Genomic DNA, 14,879 nt, shown 5'->3' on the forward strand with positions numbered 1-14,879 from the left:
CTGGTGGAAATGAGCTAACAGCTTCTTTTTGTTTCATTTGAAGAATCTCCTCACGCTTAAAATGTCTTGTTTTCATCAGTGATTAAATTCTGACTCAGACACTCAGTGACGGTTCAAAGCCACAGTTCTGCTACATGACTATAATTAATCCTCCAAAACAACACCTGGAGTCCCACAGGGACCACACTCGTCTCCTGATTGACAGCTCTATTTTTACCACTATCAGCAGGAAGTTGTGTCTGTGTTTGTTTAGGGAAAAGGGGGGAGTTTACCTTCATACACTCAGTCCAGTCTTTCTGACTCGGATCTGGACCAGAACTGATGTCAGTCAGCTAGAATCTGACCAGAATGAGGATGAAGAGAAGAGACTGCATTAAAAGAAAAAAAAGAGAAAGTTATGATATTTATTTGTAACTTTTTATTTTAACTGAAGAACAGTTTTCTTCCAGGGTCCTGAAGTTAATTTTACATTTTAGTTCATTTGGGATACAGCAAAATAAATAAATAAATAAAATAAATAATAAAAACAGACAAAAATGAATAAAAACGTAAAGTATTAAATTTATATAATTCAAAAATTGTTACTCATAGACTGCCAAAAAGAAGGTTAAAAAGTTGGAAAATAAAGTGAAAAATACAGATTTGAAACATAAATTATCATTTGAAGTGGGGTATTATTATCAGAGCATATTTAGTATTTTTATATTATTTAATTATTACTATAGTTTGCCCGAAAGGGGATAAAAATCTTCACTTCGCTTAAAAAAAAAAAAAAGACTGCGCATGCTCGCCACTCCACGGAGGTGTGGCTTTCGTGACGCAACCGGAAAAGATTTCCACGTGTGTCCGTGTTTGTGGTCCTTCACACCGTGAGTTTCCATTTTAAGACAGTTTTACTTAACTTTGTGTAATATATTTGCTATAATAAAAGTTTTGCTAACCAATAATAGTTGATAGTGATTTCAGCTGCTGTTTCTCGCGCAGCTGCTCTCCTATAACGTGACGTCGTTACGCTTTAGATTCGGGGAGTCATCTTTCCTCAAAACTTGGTTCATAAAACGATCACTTTAAATGTTTAAAACGTAAAAAGTTGGCGCTTGGGTGAAACTCTGTGGCGTGGACTCTGAACGCACTAACTCATGTCTCTGTCTGCTTGAGACAGTTGGAGCTGCATGAGTGATAAATGCTGAAACTGAAATGTGACTTGTGATTCTCCAGGTGCTGGGACAGGAGCAGCTGTTGGAGCATGTCACCTGCAGACGAGCAGCTGTCTCTGAACCTCTGCACTGATGTGTCTTCACCAGCTCCTTCCAGCAGGAGGAAATACCTGACCGCTCAGCAGAGATGGGCAGCAGTGAGTCCTCACCTTTGCTTTCTGTTGCCTTCATTTGTCCCCTGATTTTACCAGCTTCTGTCAGCCTGACTCTTATATTTATTATCCAGCTGCTGTTTTGCCAGTGTAATTCCCTCAATGTGGGATCAATGTGGAATTCTCTTCTCTGGAACATTCATACCCGTTTTAGTAGGAGTTTCCCGCCTACCTTTGGGCAACGGAAGGTTAACACATACAGAGCAACAACCACCTATGACCAGATGCATATGTGCAGACACAAAATAATGTGATTTAGTCTGAAATCTCCCTGCAGATCTGATGTCATCTGCAAAGTTCTGCACTTCAGCTAAAATTCTGCTGCTACAAAACATGCTAAATTAATTCATCTTTTCAAGTAAATCTAAAAAAGAGACTGTGGGTTTGCAGAAAAAAGTAGAGTTAAAATACATGAATACTTTTAAATCTAGATTAAGAGCACTTGAGACTGCTACTTTGAATTAAAAGGAAAAAAAGGACAACAAAAATCTGTTTTGCACATCAGTGGTCCCCAACCCTTTTCAGGGAGTATACTAGATTCATGTCGGACAATATTTTCACAGAGCGGCTTGTCCTTTCTTTTTTTTTGTTAACCTCCACTGGTATTAGCTTTTTAAGTTAAAGTTTATCCTTATTTAAATCTGTCTTAGTACACTAGATTTAATGTAGGAACCATTAAAGTGGGATTTACTCTTAATCCATAACTGTCAAAGTGGAAGCTAAAATGTAGGACGCCAGCTTCGGCCCGTCAGACTTGTAAGGTGCGACGGATAAATCCAAAAAGAAAAACAGTCACTAAAGCTGGTGTTTTCTAAAAGTAATAAACTTTATCCTTGCAACATTAGACATTCTGTTGCTGATTTTTTTGCTTTTATTGGATCTCCCAGAAAAAAGGCAAGAAGAAGTTCACATCCTCGGAGGATCAGACCAGGTTCTCCTTCAACCAGAGGAAGCAGGAGCTCCTGTCCACAGAGGAGGAGGCAGCTACACCTCCTGCAGACTGTCAGGTGACTCTTTTTCTTTCAGTTTCATCAGATTAACTTACGAAGAGACAGAATTTGTAAGCTTTTAACTTTGATCAGCACAGTAGACGTCTCTGGGGGTTTGAGGATTCAGACCACAGATTCATATGAATTTATGTCTCTGAGGATTTTCTTCTGTTTTTCCTTAGTGAAGTCATTTGGCTTTCTGTCAATTAAATCCTGAAACATTGACGTCTTTCTTTGTATTTAAGTTTTCCAAACGTCTGATCTAAAAGATTATGATATTGAAAATGGCAAAACTGAGGATCATTTTTATCATACTTGAGCTGAAGTTCAACTAACTGAAGTTAAGTCGACTTTTTTCTTCAGAGGAAACAGAAAGCAGAGAAGAGGAGGTTCAGCTCCGTCAAACACAATAGTCCAGACTTTGCTCCTGCAGAGGAAGAGGAGGGAGGAGCCGCTCCATCTGAAGACCTTCAGGTACCTCGGCAGACAGTCCAGTTTGTTGATGTACAGATGCAACAAGGTGTGTGTCCTCTCCCAGGCTCCGCCCCTTAAAGTGAGAGAAAGGTCGCCACAAAAGAAGAAGGAAAGGAAATTGGAAGGGAAGAAGAAAGAGAAGGATGGAGGAAAGGAAGGAGGGCACGGCTCTTTTAAGACTTCCTCTCTGTTCAAACACAACCCAGACATCCCGGACATCCACAGGTATCGGACTGTTTGGATAAACTAGCGTCTGGATAATCCAAATATCTTGTTCCTCGTCCTCCTCCTTCATGGGAGCTGAAATTGTTTTCATATCCTGCTGACTTCCTCTCATTTTTCATGTCTTTCTTTCTTTTCTCCTTTAGAGCAGCAGTTTGTCAGTTAAAGGAGAAGATCTTCACCTCAGACTCTTTTTCAGAGCTGGACCTGCATCCACACCTGGTAACAGACTCCGTCTCTGCGTCTTCTGTTTGATTCCAGTCAGTTTGTTACAGTCTCTTTCCACTAGGTGGCAACCCTGAACAAAGTGCTGAATGTTTCCACTCTGACCAGGTCAGTATGTTCAAAAACACGTTTTTTCTTCCATAAGATGCATTGACACAACTGATTCTTTATCCTAACATTTTGAGCTCAACTAAACTTTAAAATAACTTAGTTTTAAAGAGTTATTTGGTTTTTTGTTGTCTCAGAGAAACATGTCTGACTACATTTCCCTTTTCCTGTCATACCTCAGGCTTCTCACACCTATATTGATTAAATATAATAAAAAAATATAGAAAAATATATATTATGAATTATTTGTTTCTAAAAGCATATCATGTGAAATAAATGCTACGTCTAAATGTTTTTCTAATGTTAAAAAGCAAAAACACAATGAAAAAAAAAATTTCCCCTGTAGAAAATTAAATCTGACTTATATTAAGAAATGGGCTTAAATAGAAGATAATGAACCAGTTTTCACCAACATGAACTCATAGATGTAGAAGTGTATTTGTAAAGCTGGATCATGCTTTCTTCTGTGTTCAGTGTTCAGAAACAGACCATCCCTGTTCTGCAGTCGGGACGAGACGCTTTGGTTCGGTCTCAAACAGGATCAGGTGAGTCACAGTAACACGAGAGGAAGGGGTGTGTATTGGTAGGAGTCTGGCGATACGATAGGTATCACTATACACGTGTCTCAGATCGCCTCAGTTCGCGTCGGTACCATTGACTTTACATTGAAAGTGGCCGCCTCCGCAGCGCGAATCGTGTTCAGTGTAAACGCACCTTTACACCCTTAACAAGAGAACATGGCCGCAGACAACAACATGGCCCAAGATAAAACCAGAGCATCATTAGCCAGAAGGTGCTGACTGAAGTTTATGCTCTTCCCTTGAAAATCACTGAAACTGGTTACGGTTTGGGTTAGGAATCTTCTAGTATAGATATGCAAATTCAGCTTTCGAGTTGTACAGTTTGACATTTCCGCTGCCGGCTAATGAGGAGTTTAATGTTGTTTGGGCGCCATCTGGCCTGCAGCCATGTCCTTCTTCGGTTATAAGCATTGTTAAAGAAATAAATAAATGTTTTCATTTCTATAATTCCATTCTAAAAAACAAACTTTCAGAGCTCACCGTTCAATTGATTCCAAATGTTTATTTAAAGTATTTTGTCTGCAGGTAAGACTCTTTCTTACGCTGTCCCGCTGGTTCAGAGTCTGCAGTCCCTCCAGCCCAAAGTCAGCCGCTCCGATGGTCCTCTGGCTCTGGTCATCGTTCCCACCAGAGAGGTTTGTCCGCGGAACACGTCAGAACTCTGTGGTTCTTCACTTCACTGCTAGAACTCATCCTCTCTGCTTTATTCCAGCTCGCAGTGCAGACCTTCCAGATATTCCAGAAACTTCTGAAGGTAAAACCTCTGTTTGTCCCCTGAAGACCCCACTAAAAAACTCATTAACGGCTGAATCCACTTGATTTTTATTTAAAGATTCACAGCTTGATTCCATTTTTAATTTGATCATTGATTTCTCACATTTCCATTCTGTGATCCTTCGTGTAAGTATCATTAATTTAAAGCCATAAATGGAAAACTTTACCAGTTTGTTTTCCAAAACAATAAATCTGATTAGAAAGCTGTTTGTTTACTTGAAGAAAAGCAAGAAAATGCTTTTATAGGAAACTGTGGACTGACAGTTTGAACCCATTCTGACATCAGTGTAACTGAAAAACATCAGAAGTGTGTTATGTTGTCCTCTTGATTTGGGATTTATCATGAATAATGTTCATTTTAAGGAAAAACTGTTCTGGGATCTAATGGGTTAAACACCAGTTCTGTTTAAACTGGTGTTTTTAACATGTTCTTGTGAAGTTTTTTTTCTCATGATGGAGGACATATATAAAGAAAATTAAGCTTAAAATTGCATTTCTGATTATCTCTCAACTCAAATAGTTGAGTTGATATTGCTCGCTGTTTTTGATGCACTGCTAATGTTATGTTGGGGTTGTAAGCTAGCAGGAAAGTGTTTCAACAGAAGGATGACAGACCAGGAACAATGCGTTTCTGATGGTCTATCCTTAACAGATTTACCTGTTGTAAGAGTCAAACCGTCTTGAACTTTTGTCTCTTCACAGCCGTTTACCTGGATCGTCCCAGGTGTGTTGATGGGAGGAGAGAAGAGGAAAGCAGAGAAGGCCAGGTATCATCACTATTCAGCATTTTACTGCTTATTTCTAAATAAAATGGTATTATATTTGTTCAATAGATTTTTTAGACTTTGCTTACAAAATAAAAAACTTACCATTAATCAGAGAGAACACAGTTTCTCAGTGACGATCTGGATTACCATGAACAGAGATCATCTTTAATGTGGTAAATCTTCAACAAGTTATTTTTGCATTTGTTTAATTAACCTGGTTTCTGCATAAACTCGACTACTGAGGAACTCAGCTTACAAATGCACATGCTCTAGATCAGGAACCTGCAACATTTAACCCAAAAAGAACTATTTGGTCCTGTTTCTTAAAACCCAGTGAGTCACAAAATACCACTTTATTGTTTAGAAAAATGAACTTTATTGAAGTATTTGAGGGCATTAAAACACTCATTAATATAATAAATTATACCAATGTTATATTTTTCTATATCTATCAATTTTAACATTAATTTTTGACAGCAGCACATACATGTTCCTTTCAAAATAAAATGTAATCCTCCTGCTGCAGCAGATTTACTTTAATTAAAAATGCAAGAAAGTCAAACCTGGTATTTACTGTCATTGTGACTTTGGTAAAGCATCATCATGTTCTCTTTTTATAATAGAATATAAACATGACAACACAGATCCAACATGAATTCCATTTAGAAGAAATATCCATACATGCAAATTCATGGATCTCTCGTCTATCACAAGAGTCTCATTCTGAAGATAACCTGCAGGAGAAATCTATGTAGTAGTCATCAACAAGCCCTCTTAATTTAATGTTTTATAAGTAAAAAAAAAAAAAAGGTTAACTTTACTTATATAAGTTTACCCCAATTTGAATATCTTAATGTTGATGAAAAAATCCAGAGTAGCCAACTATTTCTTACAATTTTTAGCATTTTTTTTTTTAAAAACAAAGAGCCACAATGGAGACTTTAAAGAGCCTTTTGTCTCTTTAGCCTCATACTGCAGACTCTGTTCTAGAGGAACCAGGATTCTAGTTCCTAATCACCAGATTGTTTTTAGCAGTGTGAGTGCTGGTCATAGAGAGGCGAGGAGAGAACCTGGGGTTGCTGGACACGCCTCCAGTGAACATGTGGAAGTGTTTCTCCTCCTTCAGGATCCGTAAAGGAATCAACATCTTGGTCTCCACTCCTGGACGTCTGGTGGATCATATCAAACACACCCTGAGCATCGCCTTCAGCGCCGTCCGCTGGCTGGTTCTGGACGAGGCTGACAGGTAAACTCTCCTGAAACTGAAACCATCTCCTAAAGTTTTATTCATACGGTTGATGTCTTTCACTCAGGACTTTGGACCTGGGCTTTGAAAAAGACCTCACAGTCATACTGAACAGCCTGAACTCGACCGGACCGGCCCGACAGAACGTCCTGCTGTCTGCCACGCTGACACTCGGTAAACAGAACTCTCACTCCACTGTTATCCAGAGGAAACAGAAGAGCTGCTGCAAGCTGAGACTTTATAAGTCAAAGCTGTTAAAGCAAATTTAGTTTAAGAAGCTGCAGCCAGTTCATTTTATCTTTATGAGACTTTTTGAATAATATTGTTACTGTTTATTAATCTCACTGTGAGGAAATTAGTTTGCTCCAATAGCAAGAGAAAGCTGGGCCTCCTGATGTTGGAGGAAACAAGTCTTAATGTATATTCTATAGAGATTTATGTGGAAGATCACTGAAGATTCCAGGTTGATGATGTTTTTAATCTTCAAAAAGTTGCTCTCAGGAGCATAAAAATATTGTTACAGTGATCAGGCAGAGAGCAACTCCCTAAAGGCGAACTTTCCCAGTAAAAAATAAACACTTCCCACTTCTGGATTTAGAAATCTGTTTGTTTTTTTATTATTTCAAATACAAAGCATTTTATAATCTGCTCTTGATTCACAACAATTTCAATAAATAAATACTCAGAAATGCAGGTTTAATCTTAATTTTCCTTATAAATATAATCAGAAAAATGCCACAAGAACATGTTAAAAACAGTTTTCATCAAAAGTCTAAAAAAAAGTTATCTTCTGTGAGAGTAATAGCTGTTCTATGAACCAAAAAGGACAAACTGTAGAGCTGTAGTTTACATTTGTCAACATTCTACATGTTTTCATTTTCCGCTGGTATTCTTACTGTATGCACACATGTTCTCATGGCTTTAGCTTCCTGCCGTCTAGCTTCTAGGATGACCTACATCTGTTCTCTCTGTACTCACGTTTGTTCACGGTTTGTTCTGTTTTGAATATTTTGGATACAAACTCTGATTGGACAAAAAGAAAAACTGAATTCTTTCTCTGTGTTGCAGGAGTGAGCCGGTTAGCTGATGTATGTTTAAAGGACCCCGTCAGCATCCAAGTTTCCGGACCCCCCTCCTCTGAACGAACTGGCTCCTCCCATGTGACCTCTGACCTTGAACCAGCCAACCCGTCGGAGAGCTTTGCAGTACCGGAGGCTCTGAGGCAGTTTGTGGTGGTGGTTCCCAGTAAGATCCGGCTGGTGTGCCTGGCTGCGTTCATTCTGGACAAATGCAAGGTCGGCCCACTCAGAGAATGATGCTGAACCCCAAACCCGTTGCCATGGTGATCTGACGTCTCGTATGTTTGTGTTCTCAGGACAACAAAGTCATCGTTTTCGTCTCCAGCTGCGAGGCCGTGGAGTTCCTTCACTCTGTGTTCACCTCTGTTCTCACCCGTCCGTCAGCCCATCCCCATCTCAGTTTTCAGCGTCTCCACGGCAACATGAAGCAGGAGGTAACGGCTGGTGAATCCAGCGAGTGTCAGACCCTGATCTTGTTTTATATAAAGCCTCATTCTTCCTGCTCAGGAGCGTTCAGAGGTCTTCCAGCTGTTCTCAACGTCTCAGTCTGGAGTTCTGCTGTGCACGGTCAGTAAGATGGACTCCACGCCAGTCCGACTTTGACCAGCATGTTAGTAAGTTTCCTGTTTGCTTTTTTTAAAGGACGTGGCCGCGAGAGGTCTGGACCTGCCTCTGGTCACCTGGATAGTTCAGGTAAGCTTATTTCCAGCTCACTGAAGTCCGTCATAGAAGCGTGATGTCACATTATTCTCTTTTCGTGCGTGCAGTACACTCCTCCAACGTCTGCCGCCGAGTATGTTCACCGCGTCGGCCGCACGGCTCGGATAGGAGGAAGAGGGAGCAGCCTCCTCTTCCTCACTCCTGCTGAGACGGCCTTCATCAGTGAGCTGGCCAATCACAACATCAGGTTTGTTCAATGGAGGCTGGAAGCATTGTAGGTTCTGAACGTTGACTGTATATGAGAACTGGAATAAGTAACCCTCCCCACCCCAAAAAAAACAGGAAGTACCTGCTGTCTCCAAGAAGCCAAAATCCCATAGACGTCTATAGACAAATAAACAGCTGTTACCAACATAGCAGCGTCCCTATTTTCTATAGTGATGTCACGCTCATTAAGTCCAGTTCTCATATACAGTCAACAGTTCTGATCTAAGTCACCAAGGTTCTTCAGAGGTGTGTCTTTTACTAAGTGGGCGGGGCTTTGTGTCTTTCAGCCTATCGGAGATGAAACTGCAGGAAATTCTTTCCTGTCTGATGCTGGATGATACCTACAGGGGGCGGGGCAAATACCACAGCAAGGTACGCCACCCACCTTCATCCTCCAGCTGAGTTCAGAGCGGCTTTATGGACTTTTCTAATAAAGATCATCCGAAGATACAAATATTTTTTGAAATTATTCATTTTTCTTAAGCTGTTCTAATGCAATAACATTTAGTTTTTTAATGACTTTTTTTGTTTCTTAAAAAAAACTACTGATTTTTTTTCTGCAAACAGTTTTGCTGTCATAATATTTTAAAACACCCGATGTATTTAGTTCTTAAAATAATGACTTTTTAAACTTTTGGCTTCAATCTTTTAAACTTAATTTTGGGTAAATAAAAAATAAAAATTACTATTCTACCAAACAAACGTTTTTGTGTCATTTTGACATCAATTTTCCAAAAAGTTTTTTTTGTTTTTGTTAATTTTTTTAAACCAAACTATGATTTTTCTTGTATTTTTTTCACTGAAATAAAATGGTCTTTTATGTCAGAGATCTTAAAACTGTTAGTTTTTAGCTTCAGTACTGTCTTTTTTTTCTTCTAAGAGGCTTGAAGGAACCAAAAGAGTTGTAGGGGTGCCACGATTAGTTGACTAATCATCAACTAATCGACTATTAAAATAGTCGACAACTAATTTAATAGTCGATTAGTCTCTACTTTATACTATATGGAGTCAGAAGGTAGTAAAGTTGAAAGTTATAATGTTATTCTGTTAACTTTTTGGACTATTTTGTCATTTATTAAGGTTTTTTTGTGCTATTTTGGAGTTTAGCTAATATTTCAGCATCATGCTAGCTGTTTTGGCTAATTCAGGCTTTTTCAGCTTTTTAGGCTTCTTTTGTGTTAAGCTAAATTTCCAGCTACATGCCAGCTGTTTTGCTAAATCTGTCTTTTTTTTAGGCTGTTTTGAAATTTAACAAATATTTCATCTACATGTTACATGTTTTGGCTGATTCAGGCTTTTTTTTGTTTGTTTTTTAGGCTATTTTTTTGTTTAGCTAATATTTCAGCTACATGCTAGCAGTTTTGGCTAACTTAGGCTTTTTTTAAGGCTAATTTGGCCTTTAACTAATATTTTAGCTGGCTATCAGCGTCTTCAGGTATCGTCACTAGCATCTTCTATGGCCAAATTCAGCTTACAGCATTCTATCTGTGATAATGCTGGTGTGAATATATCTAGTTTTTAGTTAGTCTAAATCTAATGATGGTTAAGATGTGTGTTTTACATCCACTTTGTGCATGATCCGATTAGTCGACTAATCGCAAAAAATAATCGGTGATTAGTCGACTATTAAAATAATCGTTTGTGGCAGCTCTATTCAGTTGTGACAGAAGTCAGCACTTTCTTTGCTGCTGTAGAATCAGCTTTCAGATGTGGGTTTAACGTCTGGCTGAGTTTGTCAGTAACCTGCAGAGTCTTTGTCTCCAGAGTTCATCCAAAGCTCTGGAGCAGGAGGTCCGTGAACGTGCCACCGTCCTCCAGACTGAGTTTGAGAACTGTGTCCACGCTGATGCTCAGTCTCTGCAGGCGGCTAAGAAAGGTGAGGCGGCACCGCCTTCAGGGAAACAGGATTTTACTCTTTCTGTAGCAATTTGACTTTTAGAATATTTTAAGTTTTTATTTCTCTTCCTCTGTGAAGCTCTGTTCATTGTTGTGTAAATCTGTCTTTTAAAAATGTTTTCTTTACTTTGGGATGTCTCCAGCGCTGCAGTCATACCTGCGGGCCTACACCACCTACCCCGCTCACCTGAAGCACATCTTTCACATCCGCTTCCTCCACCTGGGACACGCCGCCAAGAGTTTCGGTCTCAGAGACGCTCCGGGGGGGCTGAGCTCCGCCCTGGGAACCAAAGGACAGAACAAAAAGAAGGATCTGGCGAGGAAACAGGGGAAGAGTCCGGTCACAAACCGAGTCCAGAAGCAGATCGCAGGAAAGAAAAGGTGAATGTTTGCTGACAGATGTTCAGTGGAATGCCTAATAAGCAACTAGTTTCAAATATTATTCATGCTAAAGCTAAACGGTTAGCAGCAGTTTGAACTGAAGATATAGTCTCATGTGCAGCTTTGAAGATCAAAACTTCCTTACACTTAATAGAACTATAGCTAAGCTAACTACCGCAAAGATTAGACCAGGAGTCCTCAACTTTTAACAATAAAGGAGCCATCTGGGACTGTTCTTTACTAAATCTGTTAGGAACAGCAACGTTTGATTTCACAATTTAGGTACGTTTGGTGGTGTTTTGCATTCATAGTATTGTTACTTTTAAAATAAATATTAATATTATTTCTTTATGGCATGAATACATTCAGATAAATATTTAAAACAACTGGTATTTTTTCTTTTTACTTTTGACAGATGTATGATTTCCTTTCAAAATAAAAGCCTTCTTGTCCCAGTCCAGCTAATGTTCTCCTATGAAAGATTAAGAAAAAAAAGCACAAGACAAGTATTTTCTCTTTTTATACCTTTGGTCAACTTTGGTGGATCCTTTTTCTTACTTTACTAGTAAATTATATTAAAACAAATATTAAATTTATATTGCAACAATGTCATTTGCATAACTACTAACCATTGTTGTGCAGCATAAGATAATATGTGCTTTAAACTCATGAAAAAGCTGTCTTTTTACCAAACGTTTGCCTAGTATTTGAAATCTGTACATTCTAGAGGAAACGTAGAGCGATCACGGCCTCTTGATGTCAACGGGGATGTAAAAACTTTTGGATTGTTCATCTTCTAGAATCTTCTAGAAATGTATAAATGTAACTAATTCAAATAAAATCAATGCAAAATCAGTAACCCTCACTTTGGAAAATTCCTATTTTATGACTTTTCTTCAGTCAAAAACCCACAAGTGGCTCCGGAGCCTCAGGTTGCAAACCTCTAAGGTTAGATGCAAAATAAGCTCAAAAGAGTTAAAGAAAAGTAAAAGACAAAAAGCAGAATAATTGTTGATTACTGCTAAAATGTGTCAAATAAATCAACTAGTAGAAGAAAGTGAGTCAGCTAAAAGCTGCAAACTGTTCAGGAATGCTGCAAAAGTTCTCAGATCTATGGATTAGCCTTTTGTTACATCATTCAAAAAACAGTCAAACCAAAACATTTGTTTGTCAATGAAAGGAAATTCCAGTGTGAGCTGTTGAAAAAAGCTTTAAACCAAATAGTGAATGAGATCTTCATTTCTGTTGAAGAGGCTGAAAATGACATGAAAAATGTTCAAACTGCCCCTAACTTTTTATTAATTATAAAAAACCCAAAGAGTCTTTACCAAGGCTTTATTCCTTTATTTGGTACAGGTCTGTTTGTGTTGCATTTTGGGAGTTGTAGTTAAGTGTTCTTAGCTCTTCTAGCCGTACTCCGTCTTTAAAATTTCTTCTTTTTTTAAATAATTTTCAGGTTTTTTTCTGGCCAGAGGGAAGCAGGGATGCTGCGCTCCGAGTTTTCAAACGGACTCGAGGGAGCAGACTCCTCAAAGAAGAGGAAGAAGAAGAAGAAGAAGGAGGAGTTGAGCGGGTCTCAGGAAGAGGAGTGAGGAGCAGAGGACGAAGAGAACGCCAACATCCAGCTGTTCCAAAAACTGGTCAAATCAAGGAAAAATATGAAAGACTGAATATAACAGGTTTATAAAAATGTCTCCTGTGTTTGAAGAACGGTCAGCGAAGAAGTTAGTCAAACTTCTGCCTCAGTACGTGGAAATACTGAAGCAGGAACTGAAAGTTGCTCTACAAAAAAAGCAAACATTTTCCTTGACTCGTTTTCTAAAAATGTGAGGCTTTGGGGGCGGAGCTTACAACAATGGACCTGATATTCTGGAAACATATTGAAGTATGGCTCAGTACATCTGCTGGACCTGCAGCTGAAGGTCAGAGAACATAATCATCTCCAGAAACCTTCCTCTGTCTTTTCAGAGGAAACCAGAACTTTGGATTCTGGTTCCAGGTTCACTAATGATGTCTTTAATCATTAGAGGAGACTTTATGGAACTGTGGACTTTTACGGTTTTATGTTGTAAAGATGTTGTACATAAAATCAACACATGTTTTTAAATAATTCACTAAGATGAAATCTGTAAACCTGCTTCAGACTGACAATAAAATCCTATTTGGTCTTTGATTCTGATCCTAGTGTTTTCTTTTCTGTGTATAATGATGTTTAATACTTTTAAACTAAAATCTAAACATTTAAATGAGTCACATTTGTAAATGTGGAACACTAAAGAGGAAAAAAACATGTTTGATGACAAGCTAAAATCTCAAATTAGAAAACAAAACAGTTGAACTGTAATACAAAGTTATCGAATGCAGATTATACCAAAATACCCAAAGAACATTCATTTCTGAAATCCTTTTGCACAAGGAAAAGAGTCGGTTGAGTTATTTAGAATAATTACAATAAATCAATGAAAAATGCTAAAAGATTTACTGAAATGGCTGAATTTGATGCCAAATGTTGATTGCTAAAACTGAAGGATAGAAGAAGAAAAACAACATTACTGAAATGCTGAGAGGGAAAAATAAAAGGTTCTGAAAAAAAAGCTTTTAGTACAAAGTTTTCTCAATAAAACTTAAATTATTATTATTAGTTTCTATAAAGATGAAACACCTTAGCAAAGGTGAAGTCCGGTCCGTGGGCCGCATTTGGCCCACATTCACATTTCCATCGACCCACATGCTCCTGTTATATAATCATTTATGTGTCTCTCAGCCCTTTCTTAGAACTTAATATACAATTCCTTGATTTTGATTGTCTAAATTACGTCATAAATCGTTGTAAACCTGTAGCAACAACCATTGCTTACTCGACCCTCACAGCCTTAAGGGTCACTTCTGATTAAGACAACCATTTGTGTGATTGTCCTGATTTAAATCTAGACGTGAGCATTTAATTGAGAACATTTCATTTAAAAAACCCAGATTAATAGTTTTTTTCAGACAAATTTTTCATTTTAAAGATTAATTTCTAGTTTAAATGTGAAATTCACAGTAATTTCGGTTAAAAAAAGTGGATGTATTTCTTGTTATCAAAGTGAAGAAGTAAAAAGATCTGCTAAAGTTTTGATTGAACCCTTCATATGCATTTAATATAATTTTACGGGTTAATTTTAATAACAGTTGTTAAAATACTTAAAGAATTATTAATAATGAAAATGTTATTGAATTATTTTTTTATTTTAACCAGTCCTGTTTAGCAGCAGATCAAGCAGAAGACCCACTATCTACTTTTATCTCTTTTTCTCATCTTCTAGTGAGCACAGGAGAAAAGTATGAATAAAAATGAAACACACTGTTAAATTCACCTTTACTTTGTTCCATTTTCCGACTGTGTGACGTCTTATCCAGGACCTTTCCGGTGCTGTTATAAAAATCTCATAACTTGAACGTTTTTGGTTCCAACTTCATCAGACTGTAAAGAGTTGAAACTCCTCAAGATCTGCTCACACACCAGGAAAAACGTTTAAAAAAAGAAACATGTTTCAGGAAATTGTCTTAAAAGCTGCACTTTCCTCACTCTGCTGTGTAACTACCCTCTCTGTCCGGCATCCATTTTTCATTCCACGGTTAATATTTCAGGAGTTAATAGCTCCGTAAATGTTTGAACCTGGTGTCCAGTCGCCTGGTTGGACAGATTTACAAGCACAGCAAACAGATTGGTGATCGATTCATTATTTATCAGAGCAGCGATGGAAGCCACTGAGCAAGTCCGAGCTGCTTTCTGTTCAAGGAAAAAAAAAAAAACACAAGAGGATATCCACCAATATAAGTTCAGCATCTGTTCAGAAGA

General features: G+C 38.1%; 1 protein-coding gene across 1 annotated transcript; it reads left to right on the plus strand.

The window, feature by feature from the left end:
* Window positions 1-86: 86 nt before the first annotated feature.
* ddx31 (DEAD (Asp-Glu-Ala-Asp) box polypeptide 31) lies at window positions 87-13,211 on the plus strand. The gene is made up of 22 exons (XM_024276359.2): window positions 87-869; window positions 1,219-1,354; window positions 2,257-2,376; window positions 2,722-2,832; window positions 2,897-3,057; window positions 3,201-3,276; window positions 3,344-3,387; window positions 3,862-3,932; window positions 4,494-4,603; window positions 4,681-4,722; window positions 5,445-5,509; window positions 6,636-6,755; window positions 6,823-6,929; window positions 7,824-8,050; window positions 8,131-8,268; window positions 8,342-8,401; window positions 8,477-8,527; window positions 8,602-8,741; window positions 9,049-9,133; window positions 10,526-10,637; window positions 10,801-11,038; window positions 12,495-13,211. Exons 1-22 carry the CDS (start codon window positions 784-786, stop codon window positions 12,628-12,630), a joined length of 2,436 nt encoding a protein of 811 aa, XP_024132127.1. The 5' UTR covers window positions 87-783; the 3' UTR covers window positions 12,631-13,211.
* Window positions 13,212-14,879: the final 1,668 nt, after the last annotated feature.

Source organism: Oryzias melastigma, linkage group LG9 (genome assembly GCF_002922805.2).
Source record: "Oryzias melastigma strain HK-1 linkage group LG9, ASM292280v2, whole genome shotgun sequence".
Taxonomy (NCBI): domain Eukaryota; kingdom Metazoa; phylum Chordata; class Actinopteri; order Beloniformes; family Adrianichthyidae; genus Oryzias; species Oryzias melastigma.

Coding starts and splice junctions, on each gene's coding strand:
- ddx31 (XM_024276359.2), top strand. CDS start 784: ATGCTCGCCACTCCACGGAGGTGTGGCTTTCGTGACGCAACCGGAAAA. Junction 3,933..4,493: donor TCGGTCTCAAACAGGATCAG/GTGAGTCACAGT, acceptor TTTTGTCTGCAG/GTAAGACTCTTTCTTACGCT. Junction 11,039..12,494: donor CAGATCGCAGGAAAGAAAAG/GTGAATGTTTGC, acceptor AATAATTTTCAG/GTTTTTTTCTGGCCAGAGGG.